Source organism: Vanellus vanellus (genome assembly GCF_965231255.1).
Source record: "Vanellus vanellus genome assembly, contig: HAP1_SCAFFOLD_2042, whole genome shotgun sequence".
In the NCBI taxonomy this organism is placed as follows: Eukaryota; Metazoa; Chordata; class Aves; order Charadriiformes; family Charadriidae; genus Vanellus; species Vanellus vanellus.
The window spans coordinates 9,091-20,030 of NW_028126625.1; the positions used below are offsets into that span (position 1 = coordinate 9,091).

The 10,940-nt window shown below is 69.1% G+C and overlaps 1 protein-coding gene across 1 annotated transcript; it reads left to right on the forward strand.

Annotated features, from left to right (window-relative positions):
- Positions 1-8,771: 8,771 nt before the first annotated feature.
- LEP (leptin) lies at positions 8,772-10,715 on the forward strand (the record flags this gene model as incomplete). Its single annotated transcript, XM_082500724.1, is given in 3 exon segments — positions 8,772-8,915; positions 10,310-10,528; positions 10,530-10,715. Coding segments are annotated over 3 exon segments (549 nt in total).
- Between the last annotated feature and the right edge of the window lie 225 nt (positions 10,716-10,940).

Sequence of the window (10,940 nt, forward strand, 5' to 3'; positions counted from 1 at the left end):
GTGTCCCCCCGGCTGTGTCCCCGCCTGACCCCCCCACATGTGTGCCTGTGGGTTTGGGGGCTCCAGCATCCCCCGGGGACACCTGGGGACACTTGGGGACACTTGGGGACACCGGCCAACCTCCAGCCCGCTGCACCCGCCACCCACCCGGGGTGTAGAGAGTGACCTTTAGGGGACCCCCCATGACCCCTAAGCCCCCCGGGTGGGCTCTGTCCCTTGTCACTGTCCCCGTGTCCCCGTGTCCCCGTGTCCCCGTGTCCCCCTGCCCGGGGGACAGCCGGCGGCGAGGCCGGTGTCAGGCGGGGTGAGGCGGCAGTCCCGACCCACCGCAGGAACGCGGGTGCTAATCCGGGCTGGCCACGGGCTCCCGTGGGACCACGGGGCTCGGCCGGCTGGTGGCCATCCCTCCGCCTCGGGAGCGCCGGGAATGGGCCGGGGCTCCTCCGGCACCAAAAATAACCGGGGAAGGGGGGGGGGCAGGGGGGAACATCCCAAGGGACGGGGTTTGCTGGCTCCCGGCACGCTCACCGGCGTCACGGAGGCCGTCCCTGTCCCCGTCCCTGTCCCCGTCCCTGTCCCCGTCCCTGTCCCCAACCCATCTCTACCCTCCCCCCATCCCCTCCCAGTCCACATCCTCAGTCCAGTCCGTCCCCATCCCCATCCCCTCCACCACCCATCCAGGTCCCCGTTCCCATCCCATATATAACCCCGCCCCACCCCATCCCTGTCCTCGACCCATCCCAGCCCCATTCACAGGGCATTCCCACACTATCCTGGTCACAGTCCTTGTCCCCATCCGATCCCCACCGCCACCCCAGCCATCCCATCCCCCCCCAGCCCCATGCACATCCCATCCCAATCCCATTCCCATCCTATCGCTGCCTTATCCCCAAAACCATTTTAGCCCCATCCCATTTCCATCCCATCCTGGTCCCATCCCATCCCCAGCCCATTCCCATCCCATCCTCATCCTATCCCATCCATAGCCCATCCTTATCCCATCTGACTGCAACCCCATGCCAATCCATCCCATCCCCATCCTGTCCCATCCCATCCCCATCCCATCCCATGTCCACCGCAGCCCTGTCTCATCTGATCACATCCCCATCACAGCCCCACCCAATCCCATCCCCAACCCATCCCAACAACCCTCTTCCTATCCCCATCCCATCCCCAACTCAGTCCCATCCCATGCCATCCCATGCCATCCCATGCCATCCCATGCCATGCCATGCCATCCCATCCCATCCCATCCCATCCCATCCCATCCCATTCCTTCCCATCCCATCCCATCCCCATCCCATCCCCATCCCATCCCCATCCCATCCCATTCCATCCCATCCCATCCCATCCCATCCCATCCCCATCCATTCCCCATCCCATCCCATCCCATCCCCATCCCCATCCCATCCCATCCCATCCCATCCCATCCCATCCCATCCCATCTCATCCCATCCCCCATCCCATCCCATCCCATCCCCATCCATTCCCCATCCCATCCCATCCCATCCCCATCCCCATCCCATCCCATCCCATCCCATCCCATCCCATTCCCATCCCATCCCATCCCATCTCATCCCATCCCCATCCCATCCCATCCCCATCCATTCCCCATCCCTTCCCATCCCATCCCATCCCATCCCATCCCATCCCATCCCATCCCATCCCATCCCCATCCCCATCCCATCCCTTCCCATCCCACCTCATCCCATCCCCATCCCATCCCCATCCCAGCCCCATCCCCATCCCCATCCCATCCCATCCCATCCCATCCCATCCCATCCCATCCCATCCCATCCCATCCCATCCCATCCCATCCCATCCCCATCCCCATCCCATCCCTTCCCATCCCACCTCATCCCATCCCATCCCCATCCCCATCCCATCCCATCCCATCCCATCCCATCCCATCCCATCCCATCTCATCCCATCCCCATCCCATCCCATCCCATCCCATCCCATCCCATCCCATCCCATCCCATCCCATCCCATCCCATCCCCATCCCCATCCCATCCCATCCCATCCCATCCTTTCCCATCCCTTCCCCATCCCCATCCCATTCCCATCCCATCCCATCCCATCCCATCCCATCCCATCCCATCCCCATCCCATCCTTTCCCATCCCTTCCCCATCCCATCCCCATCCCCATCCCATCCCATCCCATCCCATCCCATCCCATCCCATCCCATCCCATCCCCATCCCCATCCCATCCCATCCCATCCCATCCTTTCCCATCCCATCCCATCCCATCCCATCCCCATCCCCATCCCCCATCCCCATCCCCATCCCCATCCCCATCCCATCCCATCTCATCTCACCCCATCCCCATCCCATCCCATCCCATCCCATCCCCATCCCCATCCCATCCCATCCCCATCCCCATCCCATCCCCATCCCATCCCATCCCATCCCATCCCATCCCATCCCCATCCCATCCCATCCCATTCCATTCCCATCTCATCCCATCCCCATCCCATCCCCATCCCATCCCCATCCCATCCCATCCCATCCCTTCCCATCCCATCCCATCTCATCCCATCCCCATCCCCATCCCCATCCCATCCCATCCCATCTCATCCCATCCCCATCCCCATCCCCATCCCATCCCATCCCATCCCATCTCATCCCATCCCCATCCCATCCCATCCCATCCCATCCCATCCCATCCCCATCCCATCCTTTCCCATCCCTTCCCCATCCCCATCCCATCCCATCCCATCCTTTCCCATCCCATCCCATCCCATCCCCATATCCCATCCTTTCCCATCCCTTCCCCATCCCCATCCCATCCCATCCTTTCCCATCCCATCCCATCCCATCCCATCCCATCCCATCCCATCCCATCCCATCCCATCCCATCCCATCCCATCCCATCCCCATCCCATCCCATCCTTTCCCATCCCATCCCATCCCATCCCCATCCAATCCCCATCCCATCCCATCCCATTCCATCTCATCCCATCCTCATCCCGTCCCCATCCCTTCCCCATCCCATCCCCATCCCCATCCCCATCCCACCCCATCCCATCCCATCCCATCCCCATCCCATCCCATCCCATCCCCATCCCATCCCAATCCCATCCCATCCCATCCCTCGGCATTCCGGGCTCTCCGTGCCATGTCCTGCCCGGGCAGTGCCGGCAGCGCTGCGTCACGCCGTGAGTCACCGGCGGTGGCCCGGGCAGGCCCGGCTGCGGGGTTGGGTGGCGATGGGGTCACACCCACGGACTGTCCCCCCCCGGCTACCGCTGACACCCGCCGGCACCGCCCGCGGGCTGCCGGTCCTGTCCCCGCCATGACGGGGACAGCCATGTCCCACGGTGGCATCTGCTCCGGGGCGGTGGCAATGGGCACCACCGGCGCCGGTGGCACTGGGGAGGTGCTGAGCACCGTCCGGGTGTCCCCAACCGTTGGGTCCACGGTGGGTCCCACGCTGGGGGGTGGCTGCCCCATGGGGGACACGGTCCAGCCTGTCCACACCGTGGTGACAAGCGGGCTGCGGGGTGACAATCGCAGCCCCGGGCAGTTTGTCACCGTCTCCCGCCCCGCTGTGGCCGCGGGGGACAGGCCACCGCGGCGCAGGGGGGTGGTGGCCGTGGGCAGAGCGCGGGGACACCCCACTTGCCGCCGGGTGAGGGACGTGGCCACCGGCAGGGGACCCTCTGCCCGGTCCTGGTGGCACTGTCACACCCCCCCGATGGCCCCTCTGGGGACACCCCGGGGGACAGCCTCGGGGTCCCCATGGCGCCCGTGCCCTGGCTGCGACGTGGGGCTCCAGATGTGCACGTGTGCCCAGATGTGCACATGCGGAGGGGAGGGGAGGGTGCGCCCAGATGTGTGTGTCCCCAGCTGTGCCCGCGGCCAGATGTGCCTCGGTCCAGGCGGGCACATGTGCCCGTGTGCGCCTGCCCAGATGTGCCTCCGTCCAGATGTGCCTCCATCCAGATGTGCATCACCAGGTGTGTGCGTGCCCAGTTGTGACTATGTCCAGGTGTGTGCGCCCAAATGCGTGTCCAGATGTGCCCGTGTCCAGATGTGCATCCCTGTGTGTGGGTGCGCGTTTGTGCCCGGCTGTGCCTCTGTCCAGATGTGTGTGCCCAGCTGTGTGCGCACCCAGGTATGCCTATGTCCAGATGTGCGTCCCCGGGTGTGTCTATGTCCAGATGTGTGTGTGTCCAGATGTGTGTATGCCCAAATATGTGCGTCCAGATGTGTCTCTATCTCTATATGTGTATCCGGATGTGCTTCTTCCAGATGTGCGCGCACCCCCAAATGCGTGTGTCCAGATGTGTCTCTAGCTGCGTGTGTGTATCCAGATGTGCCCATGTCCAGATGTGCCCCCCCCCAGTTGTGTCCATGTGCACGGCTGTGCCCCTGTCCAGATGTGCGCCGGCAACCAAATGTGTGTGCCCAGATGTGCGTGCTCAGCCGCGCGTGTGCCCGGCTGTGCCTCCGCCCAGATGTGCGAGCCCAGGTACGTGCCTCCAGATGTGCCTACATCCAGCTGTGCACCCCCCCGGTACGTGCGCGAGCCCTGATATGGCCCTGTCCAGATGTGCATGAGCCCAGATGTGCACGGGGACAGTCCTGCGCGTGCCCAGATGTGCATACCCAGCTGGGGGGGGGGGGCGGGGGGTCGCACAGCAGTGTGGGTCCGTCCAGATGTGTGCGCCGGTGCCCAGATGTGTGCGTGCCACCTCCCCCGGGGGTGGGGGGCTGACCCTGAGCCCCCACCCCCTCCTTCCCCACTGGGACCCCCTCGGGTGACCCCCCCCGATTTGGGGGAGGGGGGGGGGCAGCCCCAGCCCTGTGTGTGTGTGTGTGTGTGTGTGTGCGTGTGCGGCCGCACGCACGGTGCCCACGTGTGCACATGCGTGTGCGTGTCTGTGCCTGCAGCCCGGGCACCCCCGCAGGGAGGGGGGGGGCACAAAGCCCTGCCCCCCACCCGTGGGCTGTGGGTCTGGGTGCTCCGGGGGGGGTGGGGTGGGGGGTGGGGGGGGGTGTCCGGCCTCTCTCACCCCACTCTGTGCCCCCCAAGTTGAGGAGGGATATGGGGGGGGGGAGCAGCCGGGGGGGGGGGGGGGGGGGGGCGGGTGCCCATGTGTCACCCCACACGCGGGGGGGGCACTGCTCCACCCGGGCACGTATGCACCCAGGGGAACCCCGCGGGGCCGTGGGGCAGGCTGTGGGGCAGGCTGTGGGGCCGGCTGTGGGGCAGGCTTTGTGTCCAGCTGTGGGGCAGGGTGTGGGGCAGGCCATGGGTCAGACTGTGTGATTGGCCATGGGGCAGGCTGTGGGGCCAGCCATGGGGTACGCCGTGGGGCAGGCTGTGGGACCAGCCATAGGTCAGGCTGTGGGGCAGGCTGTGGGGCAGGCCGTTGGTCAAGCTGTGGGAGCAGCCATGGGGCGGGCTGTGGGGCAGGCTGTAGGACAGGCTGTGGGGCAGACAATGGGGCCAGCCATGGGGCAGGCTGTGGTGCCAGCCATAGGATGGTCTGTGGGGCAGGCCATGGGGCAGGCCGTGGGGCAGGCTGTGGTGCCAGCCATAGGATGGTCTGTGGGGCAGGCTGTGGGGCAGGCCGTGGGGCAGGCCGTGGGTCAGGACCCCTCTGCACAGAGCAGCTCTGTGGGCACCCCCACAGCTCTCGGGGCTGCCCCACACTCTGCCCCCCCCCTCGGCTGCAGCCCGTCCCCTCGGACCCCCCCGCGTGTCCCCGGGTCCCCCCCCCATCCCCGCGTGTCCCCGGGTCCCCCCGGGTCCCCCCCGCCTCCGCCCCCCCCATCCCGCTGTCCCCCCCCCGACCCGTTGCCGCCCCCCGACGGACGGACGGAGGGACGGAGGGACGGAGCCCCGGTGCGGGGTGGGGGGGGGGTGGGGTGCGGGGGGGGTGCGGGGGGGTGCGGGGGGGGGGTGGGGAGCGGCGGGGCGGGGGCGGGAGCGCCGTTGTGCAACGGCGCCGCTCCGCTATATAGGGGGGGGCGGCGCGGCCATGGAGCCACCGACGGGACGGGGCGCGACGGGGCGCGACGGGGACGGCACCCACCGGCGGCCCAGGTAAGGGGGACACCCCCCCCACCCCCCCCACACCCCCCCCCCACGCCATGGGGCACCCCCTCCCCGCGACACCCCCTCCTCGGGGACATCCCCACTCCGGGGACATCCCCACAACGGGACCCCCCCGTCCTGGGACACCCCCTCCTCAGTGACACCCCCTCCTCAGTGACACCCCCTCCCCCGGGACACCCCCCCAGTGGGACACCCCCCATGGGACAGCCCCTCCTCAATGACACCCCCTCCTCAATGACACCCCCTCCTCGGGGACACCCCCTCCCCGGGGACACCCCCCCATGGGACACCCCCTCCTCAATGACACCCCCTCCTCAGTGACACCCCCTCCCCGGGGACACCCCCCCATGGGACACCCCCTCCTCAATGACACCCCCTCCTCAGTGACACCCCCTCCCCAGGGACACCCCCCCAGTGGGACACCCCCCATGGGACACCCCCTCCTCAATGACACCCCCTCCTCAGTGACACCCCCTCCCCAGGGACACCCCCCCATGGGACACCCCCCATGGGACACCCCGGGGGTGGTGACACCGGGGGGGGGGGGGGGGTGTCCTGCCAGAGGTCCCCATGTCCCCCCCAACACTGCCACCGTCTCTCTCCCTCCAGGCTCAGCGCGCGGGTGACAGTCTGGTGAGTGTCCCCATGTCCCCCCCCATCCCCGTGTCCCCCCCCGGCCCCATCCCCAGGCAGCAGCGGGTGACAGTGACATGTGCCACCCCCGTGTCCCTCCGCTGCCCCCGCTCCTCTCCGGGCCCCATCCTGCCCACAGACGGGGGGGGCCACCCCCACCCCCCCACCCCCCCCCGTGTCCCCCTGAGACCATCAGAGCAGTGTCACCCCCCCCGGCCACGCTGTCACCCCGGCTGCGGTGGCAGCCCTGTGTGGTGACGGTGACGGCGGGGGACCTTGGGCCGTGGGTGGCCGCGGTGACACTTGCGAAAGGGCAGCTCCGGGAAGGTGACAGCCGCCGTGGCACGTGCCGGTGGCACAGTGGCCCAATGGCCCGCTGGCACGGTGGCACGGCGTGGTGGCACAGTGTGCTGGCATGGTGCACAGTGGCATGGTGGCAGGGTGGCACAGTGGCGCGCTGGCCCACTGGCATGGTGGTACAGTGGCACGGTGGCGCGGTGTGGTGGCACGGTGGCACAGTGGCGCGGTGGCATGGTGGCACGGCGTGGTGGCACAGTGTGCTGGCACGGTGCATGGTGGCACAGTGGCACAGTGGCGCGGTGGCACGGTGGCATGGTGGCACAGTGGCCCGCTGGCCTGCTGGCATGGTGACACGGTGGCACAGTGTGGTGACACGGTGGCACAGTGGGGTGGCACAGTGTGCTGGCACGGTGCATGGTGGCACAGTGGCACAGTGGCGCGGTGGCACGGTGGCATGGTGGCACAGTGGCCCGCTGGCCTGCTGGCATGGTGACACGGTGGCACAGTGTGGTGACACGGGGGTCACAGTGGGGTGGCACAGTGTGCTGGCATGGTCCACAGTGGCCCGCTGGCATGGTGGCACAGTGCCATGGTGGCATGGTGGGGTGGCACAGTGGCATGGTGCCGTGGTGGCACAGTGGCATGAGTGGCACAGCGTGGTAGCACGGTGGCACGGTGGCATGGTGGCACAGCATGGTGGCATGGTGGCATGGCGTGGCGGCACTCTGGCACGCTCGCATGGTGGCACAGTGGCACGGTGGCACAGTGGCACTGTGGCGGCACAGTGGCACAGCGGCAAGGTGACATGGTGTGGCGGCACAGTGGCACTGTGTGGTGGCATGGTGGAACGGCAGTATGGTGGCACGGTGGCACGGTGGCACGGTGGCGCGGTGGCACAGTGACGAGGACTCATCTCTGCTTGTCCCAGGGCTGGCACACAGTGGGGACCGCGGCCTGTCCCCGTGCCACCGTCACCTCTTCTGTCCCCGGTCATGTCACCCTGCTGTCCCCGTGTCACCGACACCGCTCCCCCCCTCGTGTCCCCGGTCATGTCACCCCACTGTCCCCGTGTCACCGACACCGCTCCCCCACTCGTGTCCCCGGTCATGTCACTGCACCGTCCCCGTGTCACCGACACCGCTCCCCCCCTCGTGTCCCCGGTCATGTCACCCCACTGTCCCCGTGTCACCGACACCGCTCCCCCCCTCGTGTCCTCGGTCATGTCTCTGCACCGTCCCCGTGTCACCGACACCGCTCCCCCACTCGTGTCCCCGGTCATGTCACTGCACTGTCCCCGTGTCACCGACACCGCTCCCCCCCCCCTTGTGTCCCCGGTCATGTCACCCCACTGTCCCCGTGTCACCGACACCGCTCCCCCACTCGTGTCCCCGGTCATGTCACCCCACTGTCCCTGTGTCACCGACACCGCTCCCCCCCTTGTGTCCCCGGTCATGTCACCGCACCGTCCCCGTGTCACCGACACTGCTCCCACCTCCAGCGGGGGGGGGGCACACGGGGTTTGGGGACCCCCATCTGAGCACACGTCCCCTCCCCGTGACACCCCACCGCGGGCGGGCGCTCCCCACGTGTGTGTCCCCCCCCCCGTGTCCCCTGTGTCAGGGCCAACCCGTGTCCCCAGCCGGGGGGGTGACAGCACCCTCCGCCCCCCTTCCTGTGCGAGGGGGACACTTTTGGGGGGCGGGGGGGTGGGGGGGTGACCTGACCCCCCCCCCCCCCGGTGTGTGTGTGTGCCGCAGAGCCCGTCAGGATGGGGTGTCCCCGCGTGTCCCCGTGGGGAGTGCTGTGGCTGTGGGTGGCGGTGGCCGGTGGCCGTCCCCTGCGGCTGGAGAAGGTGCGGGGGGACACGCGGACCCTCACCCGCACCCTCAGCGCCCGCATCCAGCGCCTGCAGGCGAGAGCCGCCCCGGGGGGGGGCGGGGGGGGGGGCACAGGGGGTGAGGGGGGGTTTGGGGGGGTCGTCCCCCCCCATCCCCCTCGGGGACAACCCCCAGGGTGCGGCTGTGTCCTTTGTCGGGGGGGGAGGGGGGGGTTGCGAACCATGGGGGGGGGGGGTGTCCAGATGGGGGGGGTCCCCAAGGGGGGGGTTGTCCCCAAAGAGGGGGTGTCCCCAAGAGGGGGGTGTCCCCAGGGAGAGGGTGTCCCCAAGGGGGGGGTGTCCCAAAGAAGGGGTGTCCACAGGGAGGGGGTGTCCCCAAGGAGGAGGTGTCCCCAAGGGGGGGGGGTGGTCCCCAGTGAGGGGGTGTCACCAGGGAGGGGGTGTCCCCAAGGGGGGATGGTCCAGATGGGGGGGTGTCCCCAAGGGGGGTGTACCCAAAGAGGGGGTGTCACCAGGGAGGGGGTATCCCCAAAGAGGGGGTGTCCCCAAAGAGGGGGTGTCCCCAAGGGGGTGGGTGTCACCGGGGAGGGGATGTCCCCAGGGAGGGGGTGTCCCCAAGGGGGGGGTGGTCCCCAGTGAGAGGGTGTCACCAGGGAGGGGGTGTCCCCAAGGGGGGTGTACCCAAAGAGGGGATGTCCCCAGGGAGGGGGTGTCCCCAAGGAGGAGGTGTCCCCAAGGGGGGGGGGTGGTCCCCAGTGAGGGGGTGTCACCAGGGAGGGGGTGTCCCCAAGGGGGGATGGTCCAGATGGGGGGGTGTCCCCAAGGGGGGTGTACCCAAAGAGGGGGTGTCACCAGGGAGGGGGTATCCCCAAAGAGGGGGTGTCCCCAAAGAGGGGGTGTCCCCAAGGGGGTGGGTGTCACCGGGGAGGGGATGTCCCCAGGGAGGGGGTGTCCCCAAGGGGGGGGTGGTCCCCAGTGAGAGGGTGTCACCAGGGAGGGGGTGTCCCCAAGGGGGGTGTACCCAAAGAGGGGATGTCCCCAGGGAGGGGTGTCCCCAAGGGGAGGGGTGTCCCCAAGGAGGGTCACACATATTGGGGGGGAAGGGGGGGTAAGGGATGGGGGGTTCCCCAGGGAGGGCCACCCACTGCTGGGGGGGTCTCTGCCCTAGATGGGGGGGGGCACCACAGGGAGGGATGACTGGGGGGGGGGGGGGGGGTCGCAGAGGGGGGTCCCCAGAGAGGGTCACCCGTGGGGGGGTGGAGGGGGATCGGGGGGGGCTCTGTGTCCCAAAAGGGGGTCCCAGAGAGGGAGGCTGAGGTGGGGGGGACTTTGTGACCCAGAGGGGGGGTCCCAGGGAGGGACACCAGTGGGGGACCCCCCCGAGCTGGCAGCTCGAAGGGGGGGGGGTGTGGGGGGGTGCTCCATGCCCTAACCCCCCCCCCCCCCATCCTCTCCCCCCCCCCCCGCAGCTCTTCCCCCCGGGGCTGCAGATCAGCGGGCTGGAGGCCATCCCGGGGGGGGCCCCCCCGGAGGGACTGGGGGCCATGGCCCAACGCCTCCACCTCTTCCAGCGCCTCCTGGGGGGGCTGAGCCCCGACCACCCCCCCCTGGCCCAGATCGCCAACGACACCGAGAACCTCCGCAGCCTCTTGGCCACTATGGCCACCTACCTGGGCTGTCCCCTCCTCCTCCTCTTCCTCCCCCTCCTCCTCCTCCTCCTTCTTCTTCCCCCCCCCGGGACCCCCCCCCGCCCCCCCCGAGTTTACCGGCGCCCTTGGCCGAAGCCCCCACACCGCCGCCGGTGTCACCCTGGCGCGACTCCGCGTCTGCCTGGACGGCATCGCCCAGCGCCTGGAGGGGCACCCCCCCTGCTAGGGACGGGGGGGACGGGGGGGACAGGGGGGGGGACGGGGGGGACAGCGGGGACGGGGGGGGGACGGGGGGGACAGGGGGGACAGCGGGGACGGGGGGGGGACAGCGGGGACGGGGGGGGGACGGGGGGGACAGGGGGGACAGCGGGGACGGGGGGGGGACGGGGGGACAGCGGGGACGGGGGGGACGGGGGGGGGACGGGGGGGGGACGGGGGGACAGGGGGGGAC